Below are 16,044 nucleotides of genomic sequence, written 5' to 3'. Positions count from 1 at the left end.
GGTCAAGACGTCCCCAGGTTTGCAAGTTTGGTACCAGTCTGACAAGTTTCCTTCCTGCCCTCCTGTCTCTTTAAGAAGGTAAAGCAGGTGAGGCCGAGGCCCCGCCCTCAGGCCCTGGCCCGCCCCCCGCCCCCACCCGGCCTGCCCGGCTCCCCCTTTGCCTCACGACTTGGCTCAGCCATCGGGGCCCAGGTCCCAGGTCCCGGCCGGCGCCATGGAACGGCGCTGGGCGAGGGGGCTTGGGCTGCTGCTGCAGCTGCTCTGCTCCCCGCTGTGCCCAGGGGCTCACGCCGAGGAAGGTACCGACCCCCGCCCCTCGCCCGCCGGCCCGCGCCTCTCCCCGAGGGAGCCGAGTACCCGGGCCGGTCCTATGCCCCCCCCCCCGCCCCCGCCGCCGTCCTCCAGCTCCCCGACTGGCCAGGCCGAGCTTTGCTCTTTAACCCCAAACTGCTGGTCTCACAGGTCAGTCACCCTATCCCTGCTGGCCAGCAATTTTTACATGGGGGTAGGAGTGCCTTACCATTGCTGGGAAGTTGCACACCCCCTACCCAGCCCCGGCCACCGGGGACCCTTTCATTCCCTGACAGCGAGGTTGGACTCCTCTCTAATTCGAGGTGGGAGCCACCACTGCCGGCCTAGGCCAGGGGTCAGGGTGATCTGCCATCGAGGGAAAGGGTTAGGATTTGAGATCCGGGGTTTCCCAGATGACAGGAGTCAAACCCTGGACTCAGAGGCTCCCAATAGGCCTCTCCAACCCTGTGTCCTACACTTCCCAAAATCCAAGGAAGGCCTTGCACCCCCACTTCACATCCCCAATCACAGACCTTTGACAGTGGACATCAGACTCTGAGAGTTTCCAGGGTCCCAAGGACCGACCAAGGCCGAGCTCTCCCACCAACCCCACTGCCGCTCTGCAGCAGATGGGATCCTGGCCACACCTGCCACCCTCCACTGGGCCTGAGTGTGAAAAATTTCCCCGGGGCTGCTGGGCTCTTGCTTCCTGTGTTGACTTTGGTCAGAGCTCCAGCGCTCCAGCCCTTGCCTCCCTCTGCCCAGCTCCTGCACACTCTTCAGGCCCTGTGATCCCTGGAGCTCCTCACTCCTTGCTGCCCTCTTGCTCCCCCAAGCCTCCGGATGCCAAAGATGTTAGGAAGAGGATGTGGAAGCCGGGCTGGGGCCCCAGGGTGAGGAATGTGGGTTGCACGGGTACCTCCTCCCTCTCGCAAAGGTGACAGGCATGCTCTTCTCCCCCCAACCTCAGTCACTCTGATGGACACGAGCACTGCACAAGGAGAACTGGGCTGGCTGCTGGACCCCCCAGAGGATGGGGTGAGTGTTGGGAGGAAGGATTTGGGGAGGCTCAAGGGTGAAGGCCAGTGGGTATTGGGGCGGAGAGGTGGGTGGAGGAACAGAAAAGAGCAGGAAAAACTGGAAGTGTCTCCTCCTGGAGGGGGAGGGGAAGCCAAGTCAGTGCCTCCTGAATGGGATTTGGGGAAGTCAGACTTCACCCCGTGGGGAATGCCCAACTCCTCCCCCCAGGCTGGTCCGTGGTGAATAATCCTGGGGGTGGGTTGGGGGGAGAGTGCCCATGCAGTGAGCAAGCTGGGCCTGGCTTGAGAAGGGACAGAAACACCGGAAACATCCTCAGTCTCAGCTCCATTCATCCCAGTGGAGTTGCATGGGTTGGTTTCAGGTGTGTTCGAAATCGTATGTGGACATTTTTTGCTGGAGAGGAGACCCAAAGCTTTCAACACTTTAAAAGCTGCTCCCCTTGGGGTCTCCCAGCCCTTGGCATAGTGTCCATACCACCCAGGTAGGCTCCCAAGCACCAGCGGTAACAGTGTTTGAAGCTGGAGAGCCTGCGCCAAGTCCCTTCCCTCCCAGGTGTCCCTCAGACCTAGTGAGCAGAGGTCAGTTGTGGGTGGATCCAGAGAGTGTATTTGGACACGAAGTCCAGAGAACACCCTTGCTGCCACTCAGCAGAGCTGGTCGCAGAACCTCCGGAGCTGCCTCAGTGGACAGACTCGCTGGTCCTGGATCCTGCTCCCTGGGCGTTTTCTTCCTTACTGTCCCAAGACTTCAGCCCAGTCTTTCTGGGGTCTGAGTTACTTGCTGTCTTTCCTTCCCTCTGGGTCTGAGGGTCCTGGCTTCATTCTCTGCTGTCCTACAGAGTGGCCTATAATTATAGTTAATAGACTAAACCCTAATACATCCCCCAGGAGTGGCTGTTTAGGGAATCTCAGATTAGGCCAGCCTGAATAGGCGCCGTGTCCCAAAAACCACCTAATCACCCCACGACAATGGCTACAGGTCCATCTGCTGGCTCCCACGGGCCTCTGCTACCCCTACCCACATAGCTCTTCCCTAATTGGGCCAGAGAGAAAGGAAGGACCCTTTCTCAATCTTGCTGAGAAAATAGCCTTGCAGTCCCAGAGCAGGAAGAAAATAACAGCAGTGCTGCACAACCACCCCTACCTTGCTTGTCCTACCTATCCTTTTTCTCAAAACACACACACACACACACACACACACACACACACACACTCAGAGTCAAGATCCCCCGGGTGCCCCCATGTAGCAGCCAGTAGTGCCCAAGTGCTGAGTGAAAGATTCTTTCCTGGCCGGCCAGTTCTCCCCCATCTGTCACTGCTGGCACTGGGAGAGGCAGTTACAGCTGGGAACATCTGCTTCTCCAGGCTCCAGCTGCAGCCCTAGCAATCTGGTTATTGAGCTGCAGATTGACCACCCACCACCCTGTCCACCTGCCCCTGCCTCTGTCTTCTTCCACTCAGCTCCCCGACCCAGCACGCCTTCCTGGAAGGAAGGTGCAGACTCCAGGTGCTTTTTATGGCCACTTCATTGACGAACACCCCTTGCCCGATCTTTGAACTTAAAAACAATGCAGAAATATGTGCCTCACAGCAGCTTATATTTCTGCCCCACCACACTACCAACATTCTTCATTAATGGTGCTTTTTTTTGCCTTTCCACACCACTGAGAGTAGGCAGGAAAGTCCCTGCACTGTATTGGAGTAAACACTCTGGGAAAATGAACTGTCTTAGGGCTGCAGGCTTTTATCACGTTATGGGGTAGCATCTAAAATAGTAATAAGGGGCTGAGGATTTAGCTCAATGGTTCTGGCGCCTGCCTCACAATCGCAAGGTCCTGAGTCCGATCCCCAGTACCAAAAAAAAAATAGTAATGGAATGTTTTGTAAAATTTGAAAGCTATTTTCTTAAATTCATCTGGCCAAAAAAAAAAAAAACTTAAGGAATGAGAACATTTCTTGAAGAAGAAATGGTAGACACATCCTACTGCCAGATATCAGAACATCAACAATAGTTGAAACATGTGGTGTTGACAAGAATTCTCAGGCCCATGGAACAGAACACAGAGTCCAAAAACATCTCCACATATGTAATATTTGAATATGAGGGCTGGGATGTAGCTCAGTGGCACCACTCCTGCCTGGCAAGCTCAAGGTCCTGAGTTTGATCCCCAGTACCAAAACAAAAAAGATTGAATATAGGTGGCTGGGCGTGGTGGTGCACACTTGTAGTCCTAGCACTCGGAGGGAGGCTGAGGCAGGAGGATACCTGTGAATTCGAGGCCAGCCTGGGATACATAGAGAGTTCAAGGTCAGCCTGAGCTACATAGTGAGACCCTGTCTCAAAAAAAAGAAAAGAAAAGAAATGAATATAGTTGACACAAATTGCAAACCAAGTTGGAAAGTATTGTAGGGGAATAGAAAAACCTACTCTGGTTTCACTAACAACCTATGATAGATAAATTAACAACAAAAACTATTTTAAGTAGATGTGTACTTACAGAAGGTCTACAGAAGACAAGACTGGAGGGAAGGTCAGATGGTTGAGGCTTTCATGCCATCCAGAGGTGTGGAAAGAAGCTGGGGGTGGGGAGATAAGACAAACCCATAGAAGCAGATAAACAAAGGCCACCTTCTGTGCAGATAAGTCTCTGGGTAATAGAAGATGCCTTACTAATGTAGATTTCCTTCAGAGATGGAAATTTGTTATACCAAAGCACTGCTTCACAGAGCTACTCTTGTGCCTAGTTTCTCAGAATAATCAGCTCAAAATATGTCAAAGAAGTATGTTTGGGGTTGTGTGTCCTGAGCCCCGAAAGCATCAACTAGTCACTGAATTAACAATTAGAGATCTGATATTTATTTATTTATTTATTTATTTATTATTTTTTATTTTTTTGGTACCAGGGATCGAACTCCAGTCCTTGGGCTTGCGCAGCAGGTGACAAAACCACTGAGCTAAATCCCTGGCCCTGAGATCTGTTATTAAAAAAAAAAAAAAAAAAAAAAACAGAAAGTAAAGACATCTCTCCACACTGTACACACAAACACACAAAATGAATTATAAAGAGATTAAAATGTAAACCTAAAAACCAAACCTATAAAAATTTTAGGAGAAAAGATAGAAGATGTTTATAGCCTTACAATGGAAACACTTCCTATGCAAAATACACAACCCCAAATCATGTTATTATGTAAAAATGTTAAATGTATATTCACATAAGAGACACCATTAATTAGTGCCATGGCAGAGAATATTTGAAACATCCATATTAAGCAAATGATTAATGTATATATCATGTAAGAACTCATCCAATGAATAATAAAATGATAACCAGAAATCAGGCTAAGTTATGAACAGATATTGTATACAAATACAAATAGCCAATAAACAAAAGAGAACAACACAGCCTCTTCAAAGTAATGTAAATTAAAATGATAAGCTGTTTTGACCTGTAGGATTGGCAAAAAGTAAAAAGATCATTAATATCCACTTGTCTTAAGAGCCAGGGATTTAGCTCGGTGGTTTTACCACCTGCTGTGCAACCACAAGGACCCAAGTTTGATCCCTGGTACAAAAAAAAAAAAAAATCCACTTGTCTTAGTTACTTTTTTTGTTGCTGAGACAAAATACTCAACACCCAAAGTTTATTTAGCTCACACAGTTTGTAGAGGTTTCAGTCCATAATCGGCTGGCTTCCAAAGCAGGGTGGATGGCAGACAGGCATGGCAGAGGAGAAACAGTTCATGGTGGGGAGAAGGTAGCAAAGCAACAAGCGATGCCTGAAGTTCTTTCTGTCCCTTATATCTTAGCCAAACTACTTAGGGCGGGTAGCACTCACTTATTTCTAGTGCCCTTGAGCCTAGCATTGCACCAAGAATCAATTCCAGCATCACACACAATCCAGCCACCTCTGAAAAAGCCCCACCTATGATCACTTTTGGGGGACATCTAAACACAAGCCATAACACCATTGTCGATGAAATTTTAAGTAGTAAGCACTCTTGCCTTGATGGAATTGTAAATTGGTGAAGTCTTTCAGAGAACAATTTAGCAGTATCTTATAACATGTGTGGTGTATCACCCTTTGATACAGCAATAATATAGAAATCTTACATTAATCTGTATGTGTTCTTAAAAAAAATACTAGAAACAACTTAAATGGCCGACAAAAAGTGAATGATTGAATAAATTATATTACAGACATACAATAGGATACTCTTTATAGATGGATAGTTCTATCTATAGTCATAAAGACTTCTTTCCAAGACATTATTTGTTAAAATACAAAGTATCCTACAGAATAACACTGGTATGATCTCATTTATGTTAAAAACACAGCTCAGAAGCCCTTAGACTTTTCTCTGCAGGCATTGAAAATGATCTGCAGAGTTTTATTATGGTTAAGAGTGGCTGCCTCTGGGAAAAGGGTGGAAGGATGGGGGGACTTAACCTTTTTATTCTGTGTATGTCTTTATTTCTTCAAGGTATAATTGGCACACAGAAGCATAATAATTAAGAGCATAAACTCTGGAGCCTGAAACACCTGGCTTCATGGTTTTGCTTTTCACACCTGAGCAGGTTACCCAGCCACTAGGCAAGCTGCACCACCTTGCCTCCTCATGGAAAGTGTTTAAACTAGTGACTGGCCTGTGGGAAGTGCTATATTAGTGCTCGCCGTCATTATTAGGTTTTAAAATTCTTTTAATGTAAAAGAAGTTAAGGAGGACAGACCTGATAGTGCCTGGGAGTCCAGCCAACTGTTCCAATTGATTTTGGTAATGGCTATAACTGGAAGGAAAGGGCGAGAGTCCCCTGTCGAGACAGCTCTGTGCTTGTTCTTGCCCTCCAAAAGTAAGGCTCCTCCTCTTTACACAAACAGAAAGGTTTTGTGAATGAGCTTTGCTTTTGGGGTATCTGGCACTTCTGATGAATGGGTAAAAATTGGCACTCATACTCTTGGAGTTCGGATGGGAGTAGATGAACTGCAGGGACCAGGGCTAGCTAGGTTAAGGGGCTATTTTTCTGCCCATCTTATGTCCAAGTAAATCTGCAACCTTAAACACTTAAGCTACTGTCCTGGGGCTGAGGGATTGGGTTAGGCAGATCCTCTTTATCAGCTCTGGTCCCTGACTCTGATTATCTTCCCACAGTGGAGTGAGGTGCAACAGATGCTGAAGGAGACACCCCTGTACATGTACCAGGACTGCCCACTGCAGGAAAACGGAGACACTGACCACTGGCTTCGCTCCAACTGGATCTACCGAGGAGAGGAGGCTTTTAGGGTGCATGTAGAGCTGCAATTCACCGTGCGAGATTGCAAGAGTTTCCCTAGGGGATCCAGGCCTCTGGGCTGCAAGGAGACCTTCAACCTTCTGTACATGGAGAGCGACCAGGACGTGGGCATCCAGCTGCGGCGGCCCTTGTTCCAAAAGGTGCTGCTGCCCCTCTGTGTCATCATGGTGCTGACACTGATCCCTGCCTGGCTCCTGACCATGACCCTGCTCAGCTAAGAAAATAAAGAAGGTGGCAGAGACAGGAAGGGAGTGCAGGTGTAGAATCATGAAAAGAATGTGGGAGTAGAAACCAGAAAGTCTGGATTTGAGTGCCTCTGTTGTACCTGCTGAGGGCTCCAAGCTTTGGGTTCCTCATCCAAAAATAATGATACTGAGGCCACCCTTGTCTGTCCCAAAAGGCTTTTTTACTGGCACGCAGTGAGACGACCAGATGCCACGGTAGAGGAAGGAACGTGGTGCAGACATATTGAGACTTTTTCTGTCAGCCACCATGATACAGTATTCATTTGCAACACATCCCGTGAGTTTTTCAGCTTGAGTTTTATAGTAGGGCAACTCCCTGCCAGCAATCTGTAATGTCATCCCTTTCTTACTCAGGAAACACAGAAATGCAAAACCATAAGGAGCATATTATTATGGAATGTGCTCTCATTTCTACCCAAAGAGCAAATGTTGTAAAGTTTATTATTAGTCCTAAGTTAAGTATGACACTCTATAACTGATCGCCTCACTGCAGCACGGTTCGGAACACCTCCTAATAGTGGAAATTTTATGGATTATAAAGTCCCTCTTCCTAGCCCCATCATGTCATAGCGGTGTGATCTCAAATGAGGTCTCAAGTTTCTCTTAGCCTTAGTTTGCTCATCTGTTAATAGAGATGAGAAGGTATCCTACCGCATAGGATTATTGAATAGGCTAATGCAACACAGACAAAATGCTTCACCTGATACCTTACACATATAAGCTCTCCAGGTGTGGCTGTGTAAATTGTAAAGTTCAGGTTAAGTATCCTTTATCCAAAGTGCTTGTGATCAGAAATGTTTCTGATTTTTTCAGACTTTGGAATATTTGCATATGCAGACTGAGATGTCTGGAGGATGAGACCCAATTCTAAACATGAAATTTATTTATATTTCATACACACCTTATACACGTAGCTGGAAGGTACTTTTACACAATGTTTTTAGTGCACATGCATTTTTACTGTGTCCAGGCACATGAGGTCAGGTGTGGAATTTTCCATTTGTGGCATCAGGTAGACACAAAGTTTCGGACTTGGGAGCATTTCAGATTTTGAACTTTCGGCTTAGGGGTGCTCAGTCTGTGTTAAGCAAACAGCCACTCCTGTTATGTGGGAATGAACATGACTTCCCACCGTTCCCTCTCCTCTCCGCCTTCCTCCCAGGTAACCACGGTGGCTCCAGACCAGAGCTTCACCATCCGAGACCTCGCCTCTGGCTCCGTGAAGCTGAACATGGAGCGCTGTTCCTTGGGCCGCCTGACTCGCCGCGGCCTCTACCTCGCTTTCCACAACCCAGGTGCCTGCGTAGCCTTGGTGTCTGTACGGGTGTTCTACCAGCACTGTCCTGAGACTGTGTACGGCTTGGCCCAATTCCCTGACACCCTTCCTGGACCTGCCGGGTTGGTCGAAGTGGCTGGGGCTTGCCTGCCGCATGCGCAGGTCAGCGCTGGGCCCTCGGGTGCACCGCTCATGCACTGCAGCCCTGACGGCGAATGGTTGGTGCCGGTGGGCCGGTGCATCTGTGAGCCTGGCTATGAGGAAGGCAGCGGCGGCGTGGGATGCACTGGTAAGGAAGGAGGCGATTAGACTCCCAGGACCACTCAGGAAGGCCTCCCAGGTGCCAAGCAGGGAAGGATGCCAACACTCCTTCCCGCGCAGGTTTTGAATGCCCAGGAGCTCTGGGGACACCTATGCAGAGGTGTTCCCAGTGTGTGGGATGGGGTGGAGAGAGGATGGGGTTAGAAACCATGACCGAGCTGCTTTCTTTCTCCAGCCTGCCCTCAGGGCTCCTACCGCACAGGCGCGGGCATACCCCTTTGTCTCGAGTGTCCCCAGCACAGCACAGCTGAGGCTGAGGGGGCCACTGTCTGTACCTGTGAGAGTGGCCACTACCGAGCGCCTGGGGAGGGCCAGCAGGAGGCGTGCACACGTGAGTCCAAGGGGCAGGGCCTGGATGTCTGGGAGGAGGTGCTGGACCTCTGCTGAGCTCTCATTAGGGTCAGAATTTTCCAGAGCTTATCAGATATTGGATATGATCCAGGGTGTCAGGCAATTCCTTGTAGCCGCTCCCCTGGCCCTTGCTCTCCTTGGAGAATGCAGAAATGTGGTTTCACTGCTTTCTCTTCAGCGCAAGTCAACTCTCCCATTGAGACCTTTGGGGACTTTGGGATTTGGGGTAATGGGTTGAGGAGGTGGAGGTGGCTCAGCAGCTTGGATGAGGGTAAAGCTGTCACCTACTAATGGCTCTTCTTCTCCTCCAGGGCCTCCATCAGCTCCTCGAAACCTGAGCTTCTCTGTATCAGGGACTCAGCTCTCTCTGAGTTGGGAGCCCCCCACCGATATGGGGGGACGCCAGGATGTCCGATACAGTGTGGAATGTTTGCAGTGTCAGGGCACAGCACAGGATGGGGGACCCTGCCAGCCTTGTGGGACAGGTGTGCGCCTCTCCCCAGGGGCCAGGGAGCTCACCACAACTGCTGTGAAAGTCGACGGCCTTGAACCCTATGCCAACTACACCTTTGATATTAAATCCCAAAATGGAGTGTCCAGGCTGAGCAGTTCCAGTCCAGCCAGCGCTTCCCTCAGCATCAACATGGGCCAGGCAGGTAGGCACCTGGTACAAGCAGGGGGCCAGGACCCCAGGGACCAGAGATGGGCAGGAAGCAGTTGAAATGCTACTTGTTATTCCCTCTTTTCTTCCAAATCTATCTCTTTTCCTATGGACTTCCAGAGTCACCCTCGGGCTTGTCTCTGAAGCTGCTGAAGAAAGAACCAAGGCAGTTGGAGCTGACCTGGGCAGGGTCCCAGCCCCGGAGCCCTGGGGGGAACCTGAGCTATGAGCTCCACGTGCTGAACCAGGTCAGGATGCTACCCAGAAGGAGGGGATCTTCTGTGTCTGCCTGGGCACACATGACATTTCTAGCATGGAGTGTGGATGGGGGGCACCCACCACAAAAATATGCAAAGAACCCTGTCCCTGCCATGTTACCCAGCCTCTCTCCATGTGCTGCTTCACTCGTCCTTTACCTCCACCCTGGCCTTGCTCAGCACAACCCAGTTAACACAAGTCCCTCCCACAGGACGAAGAATGGCACCAGATGGTTCTGGAGCCCAGGGTCCTGCTGACAAAGCTGCAACCAGACACCACCTACATTGTCAGAGTGCGCACGTTGACCCCACTGGGCCCTGGTCCTTTCTCCCCTGACCACGAGTTTCGGACGAGTCCACCTCCAGGTGGGTTTCTTCTTGTTCTGCCAAACATTCTTGTTCCATGGAAGCAACTCAGCTCCTACTCCAGTTGGTGATCCTTCCTCTCTCCACACACATGCACACTGCACGCACACATGCCTGCATGCACACACCCATCTCCCTGGCACAGGGGACAGACGTGTACCTGGTGCCCACTGAGAGACCTGGCCCTGGGGGCACCCAGAACCCTGACTTTCCACTTCCATTACCCTTATGGGGTGTGAGCCTCTAGGCTTCCTGACCTCTCATCTCTACAGCTTCCAGGAGCCTGACCGGAGGAGAGATTGTGGCCATCATCTTTGGGCTGCTGGTTGGCCTGGCTCTGCTGCTTGGAATTTACTTCTGCCGTTCCAGGTGCAGGGTCCTGCCCCTCCCACCTACGCATCCTGGGTGAAATGTCCCCACTGTAGCCCTTCCTGTGCCCTACCAAAACTCCCCACACCCATCCCACATACCCAGCCCCAGTTGTTTCTGGCGGAAATTCAGCCATGGCCCATTGGGCCACTGAGGTGGTCCTGGGACCCTGAGGAAGCTGCCCCACCCTCACAGGAGAGGCCACCGGCAGCGGCAACAGAGACAGCGGGACCGCGTCACCGATGTCAATCGGGGTGAGCCAGCCACCTGAGTGTTTGAGTGTGTGTGTGTGTGTGTGTGTGTTGCACAGGAAAGCGATCAAAGAACCTACATTTGTCAACTCAATTCTGGGGGTGCAGGCTGGGTTTATTATCCCTAGGGCTCTTGTGTTTTTTGCCACCTAATTAACTTTGGTTAATTAACTCTGCCCTAATAACCCATCAGTGGCTCTGATGCAATTATCTACTAGCTGTTGGTGCTGCTGCAGGGCCATCCTGAGCTCTGGGGAGCGTCCCCCAACTCTAGTGGCCAGGTCTGTGGACCTAGGCTGAGGCCCGGCAGTAGGGGGACTGACATCTTCTGAGACATGTGGGTTTCCTGTCTGACACCTCATTAGGCAGCCCTGCAGGAAGTGGAATGATATACGTGGTCTTCCAAGGGGCTGGAGTTGGGGGGACCATCTGGAAGCAAACGAGCTGTGACTGACCGAGGGAAGCAGTGACCAAGTGTGGGTCATAAGCCACAGGAAGATTGGGTAACTCAAGCAGGGGATTTGGTGCTTTGTCTTGGGTTCTGGCCCACTGCTCTGGACCCTTGAGAGTGAGGACAAAGGAGCTTGGAGCACAGACAGGGAGAAAGGCTGGGAGGTAGAGGCTTCATTGCTAAGAATGGAGACCTTCTCCTTCTTGAGCCAAAGCAGAGCTCGCCTCCTAGAGCAGACAAGTGTGCAGAAGAGTGAGCTCAGCTACCAGCTCTTCCTCCTCACCCCCCACAAGCCTGGGCCCTGAAGTGGGTGCTGCTGTGGCTGAACCCTACCCGTTGTCCTCCCCAGAAGACAAGCTGTGGCTAAAGCCCTACGTGGACCTCCAGGCCTATGAGGACCCTGCACAGGGAGCCCTTGACTTCACCCAGGAGCTGGACCCAGACTGGCTGATGGTGGACACTGTCATAGGGGAAGGTGAGCCCTACTGTGCCCCACAGCTGGTCCCTCCATGTGGCACCACAGAGCCCCCAGCAGACCTCTACCTTCTGGCCTTCCCTGGGTAGCCCAGCTGGCCTCTCCTCTGACCCCACAGCTCCAAAAGAGTTCTCACATGCTTTACTCCGTGTCCTCTTGAATTGCTGGGGTTCATGATAAAAACCCCACATAGGTGCCCTGGGGCAGCCCCTGCTTCCTACACACTTTGCTCTGTGGTTATGGGGTTTCTGACAGTGTTAAACGCATCCTCCCTGAACATAGATGTGTTGTTGAGTGGCTCTGGCTGCTCTCAGATGATTCTCAAAAGTGGAAGACACTCAGAGCCTCCCGAGGCCAGCATTCCACCCCATCAGGGGCCCAGTGTCCTTGGGCTGCCCTGATCCCTCAGGTCACCAGAGGAAATGGATCTGAGCAGCAAACAAAGCGTGGCAGTGTCCTTGCCAATTGTACAGCCAAGCCAGTTAAGCCATGATCAGGGAGTGCACGTAAGAGAGGCAGCAAGGGTCAGCCTCCCCGTTACTTGTTCACTATCCCTGGGCCCACTTGCCCTTCATAAACAAAGGCCAGGGGTGCATAGGGCTTGGTGTTAAACTGGGGGCTGTGCTACCTATGGAATACAGTGGAGTCAGGCTGTAGAGTTTATGCTGGTTCTGCAGTGTCCTTTCCCCAAGGACAGCCCAAGTCCTATCCCAGGACAGGCACCCCATTCTTCTGATCCTCCAGAGGTGAAGGCTAGAGGACTGGGGGGGGTCACTGTCTGATCCTAGGGTAGCCTGATGGTGCATTAGGCCACAACCCTGTTTTCTTTCTACCCAGGGGAGTTTGGGGAAGTTTATCGAGGGACCCTGAGCCTCCCCCACCAAAATTGCAAGACTGTGGCCATTAAGACCTTGAAAGACACGTCCCCGGATGGCCAGTGGTGGAACTTCCTTCGAGAGGCCACTATCATGGGCCAGTTCAACCACCCACACATTCTGCATCTGGAAGGCGTCATTACAAAGAGTATGAGCAGTAGTCTCTATGAGGTTGGGGGAGAGTGCAAGGGAAGGAGGGAGTGAGCCCACCCACTGGAAGTGGAGGGTGTACTGCAAGGACAGGAAGAGTGACGGCAGGCACTCTGTGTCCCAGGAAAGCCCATCATGATCATCACAGAGTTTATGGAAAATGGAGCCCTGGATGCCTTCCTGAAGGTAAGGGGCACAGAGGACCAGCTGGGGATAGGGATGCGCCATGGAGCTCTGAATCTTGGGAAGAGGAGACCTGCCCATTCTCTGACTCACTCACTCATGCTGCTGCAGGATCGGGAAGACCAACTGAGCCCTGGGCACCTGGTGGCCATGCTACATGGCATAGCATCCGGCATGAACTACCTCAGTGACCACAATTACGTCCACCGGGACCTGGCTGCCAGGAACATCTTGGTGAATCAGAACCTGTGCTGCAAGGTGTCTGACTTTGGCCTGACTCGTCTTTTGGATGACTTTGGTGGCACCTATGAAACTCAGGTTAGGATGAATGCCATGGCTGCATGACATTCATACAGTTGCACATGTACACAAGGAGTCATGCTTGCATGGGCACAGTAACCTTCTGTCCCTTGCCCACAGTCACTTCTTACCTATCATGTGCCGCTTGTCTGCCCTGTGCCTTCTTAGGGGGGGAAGATTCCCATCCGTTGGACAGCCCCCGAAGCCATTGCCCAGCGGATCTTCACCACAGCCAGTGATATGTGGAGCTTTGGGATTGTGATGTGGGAGGTGCTGAGCTTTGGGGACAAGCCCTACGGGGATATGAGCAATCAGGAGGTAAGTCTGGAAATTCCTCCCCATAGAATCCCTAACTCAAGGGCCAGGGATTTAGCTCAGTGGTTCCGCCACCTGTCTGGCAAGCGCAAGGTCCCAAGTTCAATCCCCGGTACCAAAAAAGAGAATCCCTGACTCAGACCTCATCTCTCAAATCCATCCCGTGTTCACTTTCTACAGGTAACCCTGTTTCATCCTGGCCCATCTTTTGCACTCCTATACCCTCACACTTTGTTCTTTTTGTCTCTCCCACCCTGGTCAGGGTTGTTTCGGAGGCTCCATGGCATTGACTGTGTGACTGTTGTTTCCTCCTGGTCCTCCAAGTGGGCCTCCGACCTGTCCCTGCTGTAGGTCATGAAAAGTATTGAGGATGGGTACCGGCTGCCCCCTCCTGTGGACTGTCCTGCCGCTCTGTATGAACTCATGAAGGGCTGCTGGGCATACGATCGTGCTTGTCGGCCCACCTTCGCCCAGCTGCAGGGACAGCTGGAGAAACTGCTTGCTGACCCTTTCTCCCTGAGGACCACTGCCAACTTTGATCCCAGGTACCTTGCTGGGACAGGACAGGGGAATTCGGAGGTCAGATCTGGAAGCACACTAAGACAGAGTGCGACAGATGCATCTCCCCTGAGATGGGGAGAGGCCAGTTCTGGATCACCCACACTGCAGAAAATTACAGCCAGAGCCCAATCTGCCTAACCAACCTGGGAGCTGTCCTGGAGCCACTGCATTGTGCTATGACTAGAGCCACATTTTTCCCGGGGAGATTTTTGGCCCAATCCGGGTCTTGGCTGCATCCCCTTCCCCATGGAAATATTCCTGTCAGTGGGGCAGAGGTTCACACATTCAACAAATTCTGGAGTGCCCGCTGCTGTGGTCCCTGTGCTGGACACTGGAGCTATGGCAAGGTTAGGGTCTGGCGCCTGTTCCAGGGAGCCTGGGCAGTGAGGCTGGGGTGGGGACAGTAGGGGCAGCCTCGGTGGCCTGGGGAAGGCTCTCCCAAGACATAGCCAGTCTGGGGGAGCCGAGGGTGGGCAGACGGCAGATGCTACAGGATGAGGGCAGCATCCAGTCCAGGCTGAAGCTGGGGAAGCAGCAGGGGTCGGCACAGAGAAGCACTTCTCAGATTGGGCTTCCTGAGTGCAGGGCACTGCTGACCCACCTTTCAGAACTGTCCCTGGGAAGGGGGGATATGGTCACAACTGCCTTTTACCAAAAACATAGCCAGAATGTAGAGCACGAGTGGCAGGAACAAGAAAGGTAGGGGAGCCAGGTAAGGCTGTGCTTCCGGTGCTTCCTCGGGTGAGCCAGCCAGGCTTCCTGGCCTCAGTATCAAACCTCCATATATAACCTTGTCTGGGAGAAAACATGCTCCAAGTTCCAACTTCTGAAACTATCTTTTGGAGCACAACTCCCTCATACACTGGAGACTGCATGTGCTAATCTTTCTGGAATGTTGGATATTTTTCCCCCAGCAGATTTACTTTGCTAATGGTTTTTGGCTCTGGCTGGCTTTCGTACAGGAACACTCATTGTATTGTGGGTGTCAAGAGTGCAAGAACAACAGCAAAGGTTGAAGGTGGTAAGTGGGGGCTGCTCTCAGGACACAGGGGCCACCCTGGAAAGAGCAGGACCACACCCAGCTGCAGGGCCTCCCCTAGCCAGCCAGCCAGTCATCTCTGACAGGCTGCAATCTACTTGTTAGGGGTACCCAGGGTAGCCACCCTCCCTAGATCTGTCCATCTAGCAGGACTGTCAGCAGTTGTTAAGCACACCAGGAAACCAGCCAGGAAGTAGGTCCAGACAATGGCCGGCTCATTCCACAAGCTCTCTGCTTGGGTACCCAGCTTCACTGGCCACTGCTGAGGTCAAGGTCAAAGCCAACCAGGCCTGTATGTGCAGATAACCGACAGCTTCCTACTGACAGGGTGACTCTCCGGCTGCCCAGCCTGAGTGGCTCAGACGGAATCCCTTATCGAAGCGTCTCTGAGTGGCTGGAGTCCATCCGCATGAAGCGCTACATCCTGCACTTCCGCTCAGCCGGCCTGGACACCATGGAGTGTGTGCTGGAGCTGACAGCCGAGTACAGACCTGCAGCTGGAATGACTGGGGTGAGAGGGGGTCTGGGGTCCAAGCCTTCAGATTCAAGGCCCTCCCTTCCTTTCTACAGGGACCTGACACAGATGGGAATCACTCTGCCCGGGCACCAGAAGCGCATTCTTTGCAGTATTCAGGGATTTAAGGACTGAGAGATCATCTCAGGGAGGAAACACCTCAGCTCTCCCTTCCACTCCCAAGGAAGCAAGGGCAGGGCCATGGTCACTCCCCGGGCCCTTCCTCAACCTACCACATGTAGGCTCTTGGTGCTACCCCTGCCCACTCTTCCAGGACTGAGCCTCTGGGCCCAGGAGGGAGCCTCTTTGTTTTAAAAAGGGCGGTAGGGGTGTAAGTCAAGGTGATTATGGGCAGGTGGGCAGTGGGGGATGATTTAATATATATATATACACATATATATTTTTGTAAATAAATAGGAACTGAGTTTTCATCCCTACCCCTGATCATTTTATTCCTCTC

General features: G+C 51.7%; 1 protein-coding gene across 9 annotated transcripts; it reads left to right on the top strand.

The window, feature by feature from the left end:
* Positions 1-11: 11 nt before the first annotated feature.
* Positions 12-16,017, top strand: Epha1 (EPH receptor A1). 9 transcript variants are annotated; one of them, XR_015449902.1, is made up of 18 exons: positions 141-299; positions 1,262-1,329; positions 6,483-6,764; positions 8,032-8,434; positions 8,642-8,797; positions 9,129-9,473; positions 9,599-9,726; positions 9,948-10,101; positions 10,374-10,470; positions 10,666-10,724; positions 11,522-11,647; positions 12,485-12,670; positions 12,797-12,858; positions 12,967-13,173; positions 13,324-13,473; positions 13,733-14,015; positions 15,398-15,553; positions 15,641-16,017. XR_015449902.1 is itself a non-coding variant. In XM_004860490.3 (18 exons), the coding sequence occupies exons 1-18, from the start codon at positions 215-217 to the stop codon at positions 15,717-15,719; spliced, it is 2,937 nt and encodes a 978-aa protein (XP_004860547.2). In that variant the 5' UTR covers positions 141-214; the 3' UTR covers positions 15,720-16,014. The 9 variants fall into 9 exon arrangements, 8 of the variants coding, with proteins under 8 accessions (XP_021096584.1, XP_004860547.2, XP_087063739.1 ...); XM_004860490.3 differs by having other exon boundaries at positions 13,822-14,015; positions 15,641-16,014; XM_021240924.2 differs by lacking the exon at positions 141-299 and adding an exon at positions 472-614 and having other exon boundaries at positions 13,822-14,015; positions 15,641-16,009.
* Positions 16,018-16,044: the final 27 nt, after the last annotated feature.

This window comes from Heterocephalus glaber, unplaced genomic scaffold, assembly GCF_053883595.1.
Source record: "Heterocephalus glaber isolate CG9 unplaced genomic scaffold, H.glaber_assembly_v1.0 deba00000818, whole genome shotgun sequence".
Taxonomy (NCBI): Eukaryota; Metazoa; Chordata; class Mammalia; order Rodentia; family Bathyergidae; genus Heterocephalus; species Heterocephalus glaber.
The sequence above is the reverse complement of the archived record's forward strand: the minus strand, read 5'-3'. Positions and strand labels throughout refer to the sequence as shown.

Bases quoted from the DNA above. Each gene is read 5' to 3' on its own strand.
- Epha1 (XM_021240922.2), top strand. From the start codon at position 500: ATGGGGGTAGGAGTGCCTTACCATTGCTGGGAAGTTGCACACCCCCTA. The intron at 6,765-8,031 runs GTGCTGCTGCCC...CCTTCCTCCCAG, and splicing joins GGCGGCCCTTGTTCCAAAAG to GTAACCACGGTGGCTCCAGA. The intron at 10,471-10,665 runs GTGCAGGGTCCT...CCACCCTCACAG, and splicing joins ATTTACTTCTGCCGTTCCAG to GAGAGGCCACCGGCAGCGGC.